The following is a 16,120-nucleotide window of genomic DNA, read 5'->3' as shown; positions in this document are numbered from 1 at the left end:
GTCCTCTGAAGCCCCCAAACTCCCAAGAATCCATCAAGTAAAAGACTCCTACTTTTCAGCACCCAAACAGCTAACACAGGTGAAGCAGGCCAGATGCCAAGCCAATCTGTCAGCCCAACAAGACATTGAGGTACTCCACTGACATTTAAACTCTACACTTTATAGAGCCAGCATTGGTTGAAATAGTAAGGGCCTGTCATGGAGGTCAGAGAGCACAGACTAAAGTCTTAAAAATATCAGTACATCACTGGAGACACAACCTCAATTGCAGAGCATTCCGTACAAGTTTTTAAATTAAATGTAAAGACACATTACAAGCTACTGTCCTCTCTGCCCCAATTCATGCAGTTAAGTTCCCCTTGTAAGCAGAGTATGGCACAGCTTTGGAAGAGGATGTCCCAAGAGAAATGAGCTACACAGCCACTATTTGCTCTTTTCTTTTTAGACGTCCTTGTACCAAAGGCGCTTTGAGCCATTCACCTGGCACTTCCCAAAACATACTTGCCTAAGAGCCAGCCCAAGAACTCTTGCAGTTGCAAACAAAGCACACTACTTTGTAGCCATCTTCCAGTACACTAAGTTTGCCCCTTCTGCCTTCTCACAGCCTAGCACTCCTTCAGATTTACGGCCACAGCGGAAGCTAAAGGGTTGTCTCAATAACTGGGAAGAAATTACCTTTAGGGGCTCCTATCTTTTGACCACATTCCCCAAAATAAACATTGTAGTTTGATTAAATAACCTAACAGTGCCATGACCTCACCGGCACATTAAAAACCAGTTTTGGTAAGCTGTCACTCTGTGAAACAAAAATCACAGGATTACTTCTTGAGTATTACTTCAAGTGACTTTTTTTTCCATAGTGAAAAGTCCCTTAAATGCTGACTTCAAAATCAAAATACAGAATCCCCTCACGAATCTACTACATTCCAAGTAACAGTAATTTGTCTATGACTTCCAAACATACCTTTCCACATAGACGTACCTATGATCTGAAGCACAGCTCTCCCCATTTCCCAGTCACTACGAACGGAAGTAACAAGGCCAAAAAACAAACACAAAGCAAAAACTAGCTTATCATCTAAATTCAAAAGCAAGTACTAACATTTCTCTGTAAAACAAGGAGAATGACCCCAGCCAAAAAAATCTTTATGTTCCTTTATTGGAGCAAGATTCCTGACCAGTATACAGTGATGTATTTGCTACAGAGACCTGTGCAGAAATTACATACTATCCATCTAGACAGGTTTTCGTTACACTTTGCCTACTGATGGAATAGTTCCATTTATAAAGTTTTTATACATCAAAAAGCTTTGAATTTGACCAGGCGGTCCATTAATTCATCTCTGAAAAAGCTAAGTGGCATTTAACTTTAGCTACTATACTTTACAGCATTAAAAAGCTTATGCATTTAGGTAGCTTCTCAAAATGTGATTTATGCACAATGGCATTTAGCAGACAGAGCAGAGTCCATCATCTCCCCCAGATTCACACAGACAGGTCTCATTTGAGAGCTATATGCTAAAAGAGCTGGTACTTTGAGACAAAAGTACTCCTAACCTGAGTTTCTTACCACCAATACGGACTTCTTACTCTGAAAGCCTGTCTTCTCGGCCACGTTTTACAGTGCCGGTGAAGACATGCCAACAATCGTCCTGTGTATTAACTCGGCAGTAGAGCACCAGGTCTGTCTGATGGTGGTGGCAGGCACTATTATATCCAGGTAAATAAAAGCCCATATTTTGAAATGCCAATTTGAGATACAAATCAAGGGTACAACATATTCAGAACTGAGTTTTCAGCAATCTGATATCCCAAATGATGTGAAAAATTTCAGAAACTGATGTCAAATTGTACCCATATGGGTTCCCAGCTATGGAGACATTAATACATTGATTCAAATCCCTTTACTCAATCAACATAGCCCTGAGGTCATCCTGCAAAGTGCATATCAAAAAATACGAAGTTAAGGTGACAAAGTTTGACAGTAACATTATACAAGTCAAACTTGCAAAGTCATATTAAGTATATCTGTTCTGAGAGAAAAGCATCAAATCCTTTGTGTACACATTTAGTTTTATTGTAACAAAGCAACTTGTACACTTTTAACGTTTAAAACTGAGCATCATCTTTCCTTTCCAGTGAAACAAAAAGAAAAATTTAAAAATAAACAGGAACAAAATTACAATAGAGAATGTCAATTGCAAATAAGATCCTACAGGTTCTGCTGATTCTCCCATCGAGTGGCAGGGCTCAAGTCATCATTAGGAGAGAATTTTATTTTAAAAGTGTCATCTTAAACTGCAAGGATGTCCGTTAAACATCACAATTAAACATGCCAAAGGAGAAGCCATGTTGTCAAAATGCCCACTTAACCCACCCAAACATCTCAAACCCACCCTTTGCTGACCTTCTATAACCCCATTTTTTTAAGTTTTTTTTTTCTTTTTTTAAACAAGAGAAAGTAGACAGATACATGTTGGTAAATGCTAACTGTCCATATTCACATAGAGACACAGTGTAATCTCTGAGCCCAATATACAGAGAAAGGAGGAAAAAAGCTAGAATTCTATGCACTACTACACAGGGGCCTAGCACCCTCCAGCTTCCAGCAGAGCTAAGGGAGCAGAAGGTTTTTCTTTTTTCCCACAGAGCATGATGGTGTTGATTCCATAAAGTTTTTGTTGAGACAGGAAGGGATAAAAATGAATTCGGAACAGAAAGGGGTAGAGATTCTTTTCCCACTGAATTCTGCTCAAGGTATTTCCCCCCAAAATAAGTTGTGAGCCATGGTATAAAGGAGAAAAGAGACCTCAAAAACAGGGCAACTGAGCACAAGAGGAGAAGGAGAAAAAAAAAAAAAAAAAAAAAAAAAAGACTGCAACTTGCTCCCAGGGACTGGAGAAAATTAAAAAAGGAAGGTTGGAATCCATCAGTGTTCCATTAGTCATCTTCTCCTTCATCTTCCTGTAAGAAAAAAAAAGCAGGCAGTTAATCTTTAGGGTTAATTCTAAGGCCAGTCCCCAGTATTCATATGGACCATGATGGACTCCATAGAACATGACATGCCAAGGGAAATTAATTTTAGGAACCTCTACCGTGGTCCCTTGGTATGTGCGAAGGATGGTTCAGAACCCTCTCCACATACAAAAATCCTCGGGGGGTGGGGGGGACGATGACGACTTCCCTGGCAGTCCAGTGGTTAAGACTCCATGCCCACTGTAGGGAGTACAGGTTTGATCCCCAGCGGGGGCACTAAGATCCCGCATGCCGCTCAGCATGGCCAATAAATAGATAAAGACATATAAATTTTTAAAAATTTAAAAAAATCCTCAGGATGCCCAAGTCCCTTAAATAAAATAGCACAGTACTTGCATGCAACCTACCCACATCCTCCCATATACTTTTAAAATTGTCTCAGATTACTTATAATAACCAATACAATGTAAATAGTTGTGAATACAATGTAAATAGTCGCCAGCACTTGGCAAATTCAAATTCTGCTTTTTGGAACTTTCTGGAATTTAAAAAAAAAAATCTGTTGGTTGAATTTGAAGAATGGGAACCCACAGATACGAAGGTCAAACTATACATCAGGGCTTCCCTGGTGGCGCAGTGGTTGAGAGTCCGCCTGCCGATGCAGGGGAGGCCCAGTCTGGGAAGATCCCACATGCCACAGAGCGGCTGGGCCCGTGAGCCATGGCCGCTGAGCCTGCGCGTCCGGAGCCTGTGCTCCGCAACGGGAGAGGCCACAACAGTGAGAGGCCCACACACTGCCAAAAAAAAAAAAAAAACCACACAAAAACAAACAAACTATACATCAGTCTTCATCAATTCTTTTTTTTTTTTCCCCAGGGCAACGCAGCTTACAGATTTTAGTTCCCCGACCAGGGACAGGAGCTGGGACTCAGCAGGGAAAGCACCCGAGTCCTAACCACTGGACCACCAGGGAGCTCCCCAATCTGCATCCCAATCTGATTCTTGATTAAAAGACCCAGTGACGTTTCAGACAAATTAACTTTTCAGAAGTAACCAAATCAGACATCTTTCAGACCAAGTAATACAAACCAAAACTCACTCTATCCCAATATGATTGTAAGAATTTTATAGTTTGTCCAAAACATATGTATTTTTGTTATTTGGGAGATTTCTCAGAATTTGAGCAGCTGCACTGTCCACAGCCCTTTCATTAAGTACTGGCTAGGGAATGACATAATTGAACAGTTATAAGTGCTAACCACAAAAGCAGAACTAATTGAATCACTGATACAATGAGCTTATCAAAATTTTCAACCTTGGACAAAACAGCCTATCTTTTCTACAAGTTTTCCCACAATTTGTTGAGTCAGTTCCACTATACAAGATAAATAATCTCCAAAGTAACATGGTGAATTCTTTGACGATTTTCTTTTTGGATTTAACCAAATCTTTTTACCTCTCCTTCCTCCCCCTCATCATCATCTTCATCTTCTTCACCTTCATCCTCATCCCCTTCTTCATCAATATCTTCCAGTCCTTCTTCCTCTTCATCATCATCGTCTTCTTCTTCTCCTTCCCCTTCCTCGTCATCCATGTCTGGAACCTAGGGAAAAACACACCCACACAACCAAGAGTCACCTCAAGAACTCATTTCCAAACAAATGAAACAAGTGCAACCTTGAAAAGAACACTCTCAACTCACCAAGTAGTACTGTAATGGATTTGGCCAAATATCATCTTTGATGACCTCTCCTAACTCATCTGCACCTGCATCAGAATGATCAGTAAACCAGGTGAAGAAGCTTTCTGGTTCCTCATGCTGTCTCTTCCTGCTGGCTTTATTCTGAGTTTGACTTGAACGTTTTGTCAAATCCTAAATGAAGATGGAAGAACTTTTGACACAGGCTCACTACACCTTAAATACCTATAATTTAAAGAAAGTTTTAACCCAAAAGCAGAGCAAAAAGTGGATGTTACATGATCTACACTATTATTCTTATCTAAAAAAAGTTACAAAAAGTACAGCTAATAAAGAGAAAGAGAAGCCCAAGAATTTTAGGTCTACAAAGAACGCCGTCAAATTTGTATATCAAGCTTTTCTTGAAAGTTACCATCTAGACTTGGCTTTTTTTTAAAACAAAATTAGTTCCACTTCAACAACCAGTATCTTAAACACAGTATAATTTAAAATATATTTACTACTTAAACACAGAGAGGGCTTCCCTGGTGGCACAGTGGTTAAGAATCCGCCTGCCAATGCAGGGGACACGGGTTCGAGCCCGGGGCCGGGAAGATCCCACAGGCTGCGGAGCAACTAAGCCCACACGCCAAAACTACTGAACCCGCGCTCTGCAACAAGAGAAGCCACCACAATGAGAAGCCCGCGCAGCGCAACGAAGAGTAGCCCCCACTTGCCTCAACTAGAGAAAGCCCGTGCGCAGCAACGAAGACCCAACGCAGACAGAAATAGGTTTTGGGAAACCACACGTTACCAATGTAGAAACCAAAATGATTTAGTCCACCTCAACAAAAACTTGCTCTATAATTTATAAGACCACAAGCTACTGTATTTGGCTTTAACGAAATAGACATTTTTATATTTTAAGGATCTGCATTTAACACATCACAAAAACACCAAATATTTAATTAAATAGTTCAACTAGATCAAACTAGAGAAAATATCAATGCCCAACAATCCCTCAAATACCTTTCCGGATTTCCATTTGATTTCAGTGGACTTTGAAGATGGATCACCACTCTCATTCAGATGAAATTCTTTGGAGAGAACTTTATTTTCAAAGTAAGGGTTTTCATCAAAATACTACAATAAACAGAGAATTAGAAATCAATACAAAACAGCCCTTCTAACCAATCCTCAAGTTGATTTCCATAGTGACAAACAAGTTACTGATACTTACAAAATCTATTCTGTAACCTGATTTAATATCTTCAAATTCTGTCACTTCAACTCTTGTCAAATAATGCAGCGCCTCTTCATCCTCCTCCCCAAGCAGTGCAGACACTAGATCAGTAAATAGGCCAAATGATTATTAAACAAACATTAACAAACAACTCAAGCAATCCCTTTTACAATTTCCCGAATTTGGTTTCATAAATCCATTATAAACTGAAAACCAAATGGCTCAGTGTCAGAGCTGTCACTTTCTTTTAATCAAGTAATTAAACAGAATCCCAAATAGAATAGGATCTCTTCTAAATAGAAAGCATGAATTGCAAGCCTCTCCCCGTTTCAACCTCTGCATGTAATCAACATGGTGGACCAGGTCCTCAACCAAGGTCCCTCCACTCTCTAACAAGTGGACATCCCACACCCTCTAATAATGCTTTGCCGCAACATACCTTGTGGATGGTTAACAAATGTTGTTACCCAAAAATTTGGGATTTTGGCGATCAATTCCGACCTCTTCTGAAAAAACGGTTGGCGGAGTTTGTTATATTTCTGTTCTACTTTCAAAATCTCCTCACTGGCTTGTTCGTTAAGTCTGAAGCAAATGAAAAGACATGTTGATGAGGACGGTACTTAACAAATACAAAAATTGCTGAGATTACAGAATATTTACTCTTATTAGCTTTAGAACAATGCAAAGTATGCATTTATAAAAACCAAATCACCTAGATTTTTGTAGCCAGAGACCCAAGTCAAAATTGAGATGGCCATTTGATCAGCTTTACCAATAGGCACTGGACAATTGACAGTCCTGACGGTGCCCAAACAGCATTTTGGTAACTTTGTATATCTATCTACTCTGTTACCAGGCCAACTTCGATTGTTTCCCTCAGGCAGATCAAGAAGAAAAAAAAAAGCTGCCAACGAAGTAACAAAGTTATAAGGCAAGTCAGAGCAACAATGATGCCATAATACTAAACTATCACAAGTGCACACAACGCAACTCAGACAACTTGTAGGCTACGAAAGCAAACCCTGTCTTTACAAGGTCAATGTATTTTAATCAGAAACTTTTTGGTGACTGGAAAATGTTTCACAGGAAAATAACACTGAATCCTCATATTGGTATTTCCAACTAAGTTATAATCATCTCCACTTGGCCAGTAGATACAGACGTATTTGGCCATAGTTTCAATATTTACCAAACCATAAGATGCATGTCAGAAAACTTCAAAGCAAATTGAGAAAAACTTCACCTGTCTATTTCATTTTGTACTTCATCAATATGTTCAATTGCTTCTTGCTGTTCTTTTTCTGCAAGAAAAAGGTGCATGAGACTCAATACTAATTTGAAAATAAATTTAACTGCTTTTCCTTCCTGATGTTAACAGTCTGTGATGTTATATCAAAGCTGTTTAAAAAAAAAACTTGCCTACTACTACAAGGCATGCTTTCCACGTGTTCATGTGTATAGTTGACAAATTACTTTTCAATTAAGACTATTCACAAATCATGCTGTTAGACTAGTCAAAATGTTTGACTGTAACGCTTTTACGAGTTCTATTACAAGACCAATTAAAGTTTCTATAATGAGATAATAAACGCTATTCAGAAATCCTTAAGTTCTCTTTAAAAAATTACATTATAAGCCTGCAACAGAGTAGCACCAGCTATTAACTAGAATACGGAAACTAACCCATGACAATAACAAAAATTAGGACACCACCTATCTCCATGGTGAAACCCCCTTTTACACGAAGTTGAAAATATTGCTCAGTATTGATTACTATTAAGACAGCAGACACGCCTACAAAGACAGGGAAGGCCCTGGGAACTACCTCACCACCGTAAACACTGGACTTTACCTTCTAAGAATATGAACCCCCGGATTCGAATCCGACCTTTCTCGCCCCTCCAACCCAATTTCAGGCGGGCTGATCTCAGAGGCGGCCCCGCACGACTTTGGAGCACACTTACAGGGAGCAAGCATGCAGTCAGAAACTATGGGCCAAAGAACGGAGAGGAGGAAAAGGGGGTGTGCTACGGCAAAGGTACCCTTTTGTCCGGTAAAGACCACAAAACCTACAAAGCTAAGGGGGCGTGAAGGGGCCAGATCGCGCGGTTCATTTCCGGCAACCAGCCCGGGTGGTGCAGCCCCCCTGCCGAGAAAGCCTTTACGGAAAAGCCCAGTAGGTTTGCTCCGAGCGATTGTAAAGACCCTCCGACGCCCCGGTCGCCGCGCCAGGTTTCTCAGCGCGCTGCCGCGACGAGGTGGCCACCCCACGTGGGGGCTGCCCGGGGCCAGCCAGAGCATCCTCCGAGCAGCCCGGGCCGCGACGCGGCCGCGTGCTTCCCCGCGCCCCCACCCCGCCCCAGCTCGAGGCAGAGGACCGCGCCGGGGCCGGCCTCCGGGTGGGAGTGTGGGGGCGCCGCCCGCGGGCCGGGCGCGAAGGGGGAGCCGCGCGGAGGCCCGGGCGCGGGGCCGCGTCCGGCCGCACCATGTGGCGGCGACGGCGGCTGATGGGAGCGAGGCATCATGGCGGAGCACAATAAAGAGAGGCTTCTCGGGAGGGAGGGAGGGGGAGGAGAGCGAGGGAGGGGGGAGAGGAAGGGGGGGTCTCCTCCGCCCGCGCCGAGCAGGCCGCAGCGCCCCCGCCTCGCAGCGCCGTCCGCCGCCGCGGCGCCACCCGGCCCCGGCCCGGCGCGCACAAAAAAGGGCGCCGAGGCGCGCGCCGACCCGTCCGCCCGGCGCCCCCCGCGCGCCCCGAGCCCCGCCGGCGGCCTGCGGCCGGGCGGGTGGCGAAGATGGCGGCGCGGGCCGGCCCCCGCCTCGCCTGCTCCTCACCTGAGGTCTCGTCGGCCCCGTCGTGGTTGGAGTTGAGCTCCTTTTTACTGACTTTGGCCGCCGGCGCCGACATGGTGCTGCTCCGCGGTCGGGGGGGGAGCGGGGAGGGGGAGAGAAGGGAAGGCGAAGGGGGCGGGCAGCGGCTTCCCCTCACGCCACACGCGCGGGCGCTCGCTCGGTCCGGTCGCCTCCTCCCGGCGCTCGCTCGCTTTCCCTCCCCCTGGCTCGCGCGCTCTGCCCTCGCGGCCTGACGACAAGGGAGGGGCTGGGGTTGCGTGCCGGGCCCCGGCCCGGGCTCCTGCTTACGGAGGGGAGGCGGCGGCGGGCGGGCAGGCTGCTCTGCTCCCTCACTCACGCTCCGCGCTCCAGCTAGCTGCTCGATCTCCCCGAGCCGCCTCCTCCTCCACCTCCTCCTCACGGCGAGGGGCGGGCGGCAGGGCGCAGGCGCGCCAGGCCCCGCGCGCACGCCCCGCCTCCGGCCAGAGAGGCTCGCGCCGCCTCACCATAGGCTAGGGCGCCAGGACCAGCGGGCGGAGCCGCGGCGAGGAGACACAGGGCCTGGCGAAGAGGCGGGAGGAAGGAACGCCGCGACGTACGGGGACTGCCCCCCGCGCCGCGCTCCCCTCCCCCGCTTTCCCCTTCTCCAGCCCGACCCGGGACTTTTGCGCGCTACGGGCGCGCGGCGGCCCGAGGGGCGGGGCCTCGCCAGGCTGCGCGCAGGCTCCCAGGCGGGTGCGTCACGTGGTGGCGGAGCGGCTTCCCCTGTCTGCCGGGTGGCGCGGGGGAGAGGGGTGTCTGCAGTCCCCCGAAAGCGCAGGCCTCGTAGTAGCCTGCCTTCAGAGCACTGGAGCCCAGATATATATCCACCCCGGGTTCTGCACTCTGGGACACTACTGGGGCGCCCCTCGTGGGGGAAGGAAGGCGCCACCTCCATCCTATTTCCCAGAGAGGGAAGCTGCCTTCGGAGTCAGGCTTGTTTGCAAAGCCCGAAGCTGCCCAGGCCATTCACAGGGAGGGGCTTTTCCTGCCTCTTAGTCCAAGCTCTGCCCAGCAGGCTGTGTGCACTTGGGCAAGTCATTTTCCCTCTGTGGGCCTATTTGTTATGAAATTACAAAATTCAAGAAAGGCTGACAAACGGAACGTTGTGTTAAGTGGTGATGTTTAAGCAGGGCCACGCTAAAGTGGAAGTCCTCTGAAGGCAAGGAGGTGCCACATTCATTCGCGGGTGCTTTTGACCCAATTCAGTGCCTAATTCAAGGAGCTTGCAAGAATCCGTACAGAGTGCTAAGCGCCACTCCCAGCAACTGCGCCTGCATCGCACAACTGCAAGATGGAGTCGGCTGTGTTAATTTCATTTCGCTACGTCACAGAACAAGGCCTGCTTTAGAAGCCAAGTCTTGAAACAGGAAGGCCAAGGCATTTCTGTTTAAACTATGCTTTCCAGGTAATGCAAATGTACCACTCACTGCTCTACTCCCTCCTGCAGGGCCCCAAGACATGGACACAAAAAGTATGAAATCTCTCCTTGGGTGTTTATAACCAAAACCAGGGGTTGGATTATTTGCCTTCCAGGACTCACATGTTACTATCAGTTCTTAAAGCTCAAGCAGTGTCTTTCATGTTCAAGATAATCCATTGGTGGGTGATCGATAAATGTTAAGTGGCAGACAGTCCATGGGAAGAGAATACAAATGTCTTCTTGGGGCTTTCCCCAAAACCCAGAAGTTAATCTTTCTCCTCCAAACCTTATTATTCTCAATTGAGTCCAGCTCAATCCATACCCATCCCAATTGGACAGGATTTTTAAGGGAAGAATTATTAGCACCAATGAGAAGCTGGGAAATGTTTGACAACCAGCTCCCAGAAGAGAAAAAAACACACCAAAAACCCTGATTTGTAGCATTTGCTGATTTCAGTGGTGTATAAATACTCCTACCATGGCAAATTTCCTGCTACCACTTTTTTTTTTTTTTTTTTTTTCGGTGCGCGGGCCTCTCACTGTTGTGGCCTCTCCCGTTGCGGAGCACAGGCTCCAGACGCGCAGGCTCAGCGGCCATGGCTCAGGGGCCCAGCCGCTCCGCGGCATGTGGGATCTTCCCGGACCGGGGCACGAACCCGTGTCCCCTGCATCGGCAGGCGGACTCTCAACCACTGCGCCACCAGGGAAGCCCTCCTGCTACCACTTTGATGTCACTGAACAGAGATGGAAAGAAATACCAGGCTCCAACTTCCCTGGTGGCGCAGTGGTTAAGGATCCGCCTGCTAATGCAGGGGACACAGGTTCCAGCCCTGGTCCGGGAAGATCCCACATGCTACGGAGCAACTAGGCCTGTGTGCCACAACTACTGAGCCTGTGCTCTAGAGCCCGTGAGCCACAACTACTGAGCCTGCGTGCCACAACTACTGAAGCCCGTGTGCCTAGAACCTGTGCTCCGCAACAAGAGAAGCCAGTGCAATGAGAAGCCCGTGCACTGCAACAAAGAGTAGCTCCCTGGGCTTCCCTGGTGGCGCAGTGGTTGAGAGTCCGTCTGCCGATGCAGGGGACGCGGGTTCGTGCCCCGGTCTGGGAAGATCCCACATGCCGCGGAGCGGCTGGGCCTGTGAGCTATGGCCGCTGAGCCTGCACGTCTGGAGCCTGTGCTCCGCGACGAGAGGCCACAACAGTGAGAGGCCCACGTACCACAAAAAAAAAAAAAAAAAAAAAGAGAGTAGCTCCTGCTCGCTGCAACTAAAGAAAAGCCTGTGTGCAGCAACAAAGATCCAGTGCAGCCAAAAATAAACAAATAAAATTTTAAAAAACAAACAAAAATACCAGGCTCCAGTGCACTGCTGAAGCACGTAGCATGGGCCACAGGCTGTGATAAATACACGCATTTCCTTCTCTTTCAGTCCTCACAAAATACAAGACAGGTATTAATATCCTCATTTCACAGATAAACTCAACTTTTTTTGATACAGGTGGCAGGACCAAGGCTAATGGATAACAAAGCTCCTGCCCTAAGGACAGAGTTTTTCCACTTTTTTGACATGAATTACAGTAAGAGGTACATTTGACATTAGGGCCCAGTACACACCTACACACAAAACAATGCTTACCCTCACTGAGTGTGATGACTCTTAATCTTCTATTTTCTTTAAATGCAGGTCACTCTCCACTAAAATGATTTCATGACCCACAAATGGGATGAAACGGTCTTAAAAACACTGTGCTGAAGGCTGCTTTCATACACAAAACAAAGCCTGCTCACCGGTTGGTACCAGTGACCCAGAGCATCTCCTAAGTGACTGATCTACCAGTGTTTCCCATGTATCTGCAGGGGCTCCAGGGAGCCTTCTAATGCCTTCTGGTTAGGCAATGGGCTTCAAGGCTCCCACCCCAGCCCTTAGGACCATCCTGTTCTTCCAGACCTTTCCCACAGCACTTCTCAAGATGAATTCAAGGAGCACACACTAGGAAGTGGAAGAGAAAGAGAAAGCAAAAACGCCAAGTTTCAGTAAACAAGGGAGTGGCATGGACACACTAAGAGATAATTCACCCACTGAATTATTCTCTGTGGTCTCTCTCCCCTCCAACCTTAGGAGCTCTGCATTCTCTCCTTGGCCTCTCACCTCACTCTCAGAATTCCTCTCCCTTCTCCTTCCCAGCTTCCTTTGAAGGAGGAGAATCCCACAGCTTAAAGATTGGAACAGAGATGCTGGCATTCCCTGAAATGCAGCAGTGTCCCAGGATGAACCACCTTGGAGGGACTGTGGTTGCACCCTGCCGTCCCTTCTGGTACTGTTAATTCTCCCAAGAAGCTAAACAGAAGGCGACCAGAAGGACTCATCCACATTTTGCTGCTCACAAGTGGGAAAGAGTTTACTATCCGTCTCAAGAGCAGTGGTGATGAGCCAATTGCTGTCTTGTGTTTCACTTCCACTTAAGCCTCACAGCAAACCTAACAGATACTATTGAGCCCATTTTACAGAAGAGGAAAGAAGCACAGGTTATGTCACTTTCCCAACGAGGTCACACAGCTGGATGCAGCCAGGTTGCGAGCTCTGTCCAGCTTTACCACATCGGGACATCGGCTGGGCAGGAGGTCTTTGCACCTCATTTGGAAGGGGATGGACTGAGACCCATTAAACGTAAACTTTCCACATCACCCAACAGATCCACAGGAGCTCTGCAATGAGGGCTCTTCATCCACTGCTCCTTCCACAAGCAAATGTGGACCTCAGCCAAGTGAGCAAATTAGGAAGATTCGTGGACTCCAAGCCCCTCCCCTCCATGCTGAGCCAGCTGGCTGTCACTTCCTGGGGCAATGCTGTCCTGCCTTCCAGGACCTATCCAAACTCACCCTCACCCCCTCCAGCTGCCCCCCTGCCGCGAAGGCCCCACCACACCCGCGATCTATCCGGGAGGCCTAATCACCAGAACAATGCACTTTGTGCTCAACTCCAAGCTGTGTGTGTGCAAAACACAGCCCTCATCTCCAAGTTAAGTGTTAATGGGGGGGTGGGGCAGACATGAAACCAACAATTAGAATGTACAGGCCAGGCTGGGGTGACTCTGGGTGCTGCAAGGGCAGAAGGGGGCTCCTAACACACAGCAGCTGTCGCTCAAAGGAGAATACCTGCAAGGAGTGACTTTCCAGCAGGAAGCTGCAGAACGAGTAGGCATGCACATGTAGGGAGAGGAGAGCGATCCAGGCAGAGGACAGACAGGCTTCCAGGCCCCGAGGTGAAAGAATGGAGCCCCAGGAGGTGAAGAGAGGTTAAAGGTGCTGGAGGGAGCCTGAACCTGGAGAGGTCTGCAAGGACCGGGTGGGCAGTGCCCCGGAAGTCTCTTAGTCAGTACCTCGAGGGCAATGGGAAGGCTAGGAAGGGTTTTAAGCCAGGGAGTCACATGATTGGCTTTGCTCTGCCTGGAAGGGAGGAGGAAGCCGGAAGCAAGAGGCGGAGGAGGGGGCAGTAATCCGGGCCAGAGTTATGGGCGGGCAGCAACAGCAGGAAAGAGGTGGACGGATATGAGGTGTTGAGGAACCACCAGGACTCAGGGATCTGATGGCACGTGGAGGAGAGGAGAGGGGTCACCCGTGTTTCCCCCAACCTCAGGCTGGCTACTGGTGTCACTTGACCAAGACAAAAGGAACGAGTTTGGGGGCTGGGAGCGTAGGTGTGGGGTTGGGGCCAGGACCGAGCTCACGTGTGCTCCAGGCCTCCCACTTTCACCCCTTCTGGTTCTTCCTTCACGTACACCTAATCCATGCACCCCATGCTTAAAACCCTTTAGGGGAATTTGCAGTCATCTCAAAAAGTGTGGGGCAAAAAAAAAGAAGAAATCACCTAGAAGTCAATCCTTGCAAATCCTTTAAATCTCCAATAAAACGTAGTGTCCGGACGTACCTTCCTTCGGCAAGTTTGGAGAAGCAGACTTTTCCTCTGGCCTGGAGGCAGGAGTCCGTCTCGGTTTCTTCGGTTTCTTTGCTTGGGGTGGAAGTGAAGACTGGTGTTTGGGGGCCATGCTGGGAGAAAAGCCAAGAATCCACCCAAGGGAAAAAGCTCGTACCAGGAGCTCTGAGAACTAAGGCTGCCCCAGGTGACAAGAGGTTTAAATATACTCTGGAGCCGCCTGGAGGGGATATTTACGTGACAGTGGGACACACCCATTCCCCCTCCCCCAGCCTCAACCTCCTACCCACCCTCCAATCAAGATCAACTTCTTTTACTTGCTCTTTGCTTTTCTTTCTAAGGGCTTTCTCGGCAGTGGGGTGGTGGTGGGGGGAGGTGTTTTCCTTGGGCGGGGAGCAGTTCTGTGCTTTCCGGGACCCTCCTGGTCTTGACTTGAAGCACCAGTGGCCCATCCCCCAGTCCTGTCTCAAATATTCTCTGTAGGCAGCACTGCCCACATTGAGAACTGTACTCTTCTTTTTTTCCTCTGGCCTCCTAGAAGATTTAAACGTGCTCTTGTCTCACCTCAGCCTGGAACATTCTTCAGTCTCCCCACTCCCACCGCCTTGTCTGGCTAACTCCTTCCCAACCTCCACGTCTCAGCTTGGAGGGATAAATGAATGTTAAAATAAAGGAATCCAGGACTTCCCTGGTGGTCCAGTGGCTAAGGCTCCGCGCTCCCAATGCAGGGGTCCTGGGTTCGATCCCTGGTCAGGAAACTAGATCCCACATGCCGCAGCTAAAAGATCCTGCATGCAGCAACTAAAGATCCTCTGCTGCGCGCTGCAACGAAGATCCTGAAACTAAGACCCAGCACAGCCAAATAAATAAATATTTTAAAATAAAAGAATCCCAGTCGAGTATTAGAAAGCAAAACGAAAAGCAGGTACCCTTGAGAGGACTTGGGACAGCCGTTCATTCTTCTCTCATTTCAGGTACGATTAGAAGGTTAAGAGTTTGAAGAACCTGTAGAAGGCATGTTGTCTGGGTGGGGGGTCCCAAAACCCAATGCCTGTCAGGTAACAACTATGAGTAAGGCAAGCAACTGGAATTCACAACAGCTGGAGGAAGGTAGGTTGGTATAACCACTCTGGAAAACGTGTGCCGGCTCTATCAAAGCAGAGCCTGGGCTGAGTTACTCTTACCCAGCAGTTCTACTCCCGCCAACATGCTCAACAGAAATGCATACCTGTGTGCGCCAATATGTGTGATAAATGTGTACAAGAATGTCCATAGCAGTGAGATTCATACTAGCCAAAATCTGGAAACAATACAGATGTCTACCAACAGCCAAATAAATAGGTTGTGGGATATTTATACAACGGAACATGATAAAACGATGAAGACAAATGAACTACAGCTATGTGCCATCATGTGAATGCAGCCTACAAACATAATGTTGAGTGAAAGACACAAGACACAAAATAGGACAGGCTGTGTGATTGCACTTATATAAATTACAAAAACAGACAAACTGATCTATGCTGTTAGAAGTCTGGAGTGTGGTTACGTTTGCCCTGGGGAGGGACATCATCTGAGGTGGGATTAAGGGCCTTAATCCTTTCTGGTGATGCCCAGTTTCTGGATCTGGGGTTTGCTATACCAGTGTGTTTGGTTTGTGAACCCCAAGCTGCCATATCTTTGATTCTTCTAAAGAACAGCCAGAGGTATACATTTTGTTTTCAATCTTTTTTTTTGGCTGCTTCAGGTCTTAGTTGCAGCATGCTAGTTGCGGCAGGCAGACTTCTTAGCTGCGGCATGCAAACTCTTAGTTGTGACATGCATGTGGGATCTACTTCCCCGACGAGAGATTGAACCCGGAGCCCCTGCATTGGGAGCATGGAGTCCTACACACTGGACCACCAGAGAAGTCCCAGAGATACACATTTTTATACGAAATCTCTGGATTTTTAAAAGTTAGCAACTAGGGCTTCCCTGGTGGCGCAGTGGTTAAGAAT

The 16,120-nt window shown here is 47.6% G+C and overlaps 1 protein-coding gene across 2 annotated transcripts; it reads right to left on the bottom strand.

Moving 5' to 3' along the window:
- Positions 1-2,055: 2,055 nt before the first annotated feature.
- Positions 2,056-9,250, bottom strand: SET (SET nuclear proto-oncogene). Of its 2 annotated transcripts, none has more exons than XM_089913844.1 (8): positions 9,085-9,250; positions 7,141-7,198; positions 6,337-6,479; positions 5,895-5,998; positions 5,684-5,797; positions 4,679-4,849; positions 4,433-4,579; positions 2,056-2,964 (listed from the first exon to the last, which is right to left on the bottom strand). In XM_089913844.1, exons 1-8 carry the CDS (start codon positions 9,233-9,235, stop codon positions 2,941-2,943), a joined length of 912 nt encoding a protein of 303 aa, XP_089769970.1. In that variant the 5' UTR covers positions 9,236-9,250; the 3' UTR covers positions 2,056-2,940. The 2 variants fall into 2 exon arrangements, with proteins under 2 accessions (XP_089769970.1, XP_022434266.1); XM_022578558.3 differs by lacking the exon at positions 9,085-9,250 and adding an exon at positions 8,730-9,078.
- Positions 9,251-16,120: the final 6,870 nt, after the last annotated feature.

This window comes from Delphinapterus leucas, chromosome 6 (assembly GCF_059928025.1).
Source record: "Delphinapterus leucas isolate spDelLeu-1000000601 "Yukka" chromosome 6, BTC_Dleu_Yukka2, whole genome shotgun sequence".
NCBI lineage: Eukaryota > Metazoa > Chordata > Mammalia > Artiodactyla > Monodontidae > Delphinapterus > Delphinapterus leucas.
Note: the sequence above shows the minus strand (reverse complement) of the source record. Positions and strands in the feature narration are given on the sequence as shown.

Coding starts and splice junctions, on each gene's coding strand:
- SET (XM_089913844.1), bottom strand. CDS start 9,235: ATGGTGAGGCGGCGCGAGCCTCTCTGGCCGGAGGCGGGGCGTGCGCGC. Junction 4,580..4,678: donor ATCCATTACAGTACTACTTG/GTGAGTTGAGAG, acceptor GTTTTTCCCTAG/GTTCCAGACATGGATGACGA. Junction 2,965..4,432: donor ATGAGGGGGAGGAAGGAGAG/GTAAAAAGATTT, acceptor TTTTTCTTACAG/GAAGATGAAGGAGAAGATGA.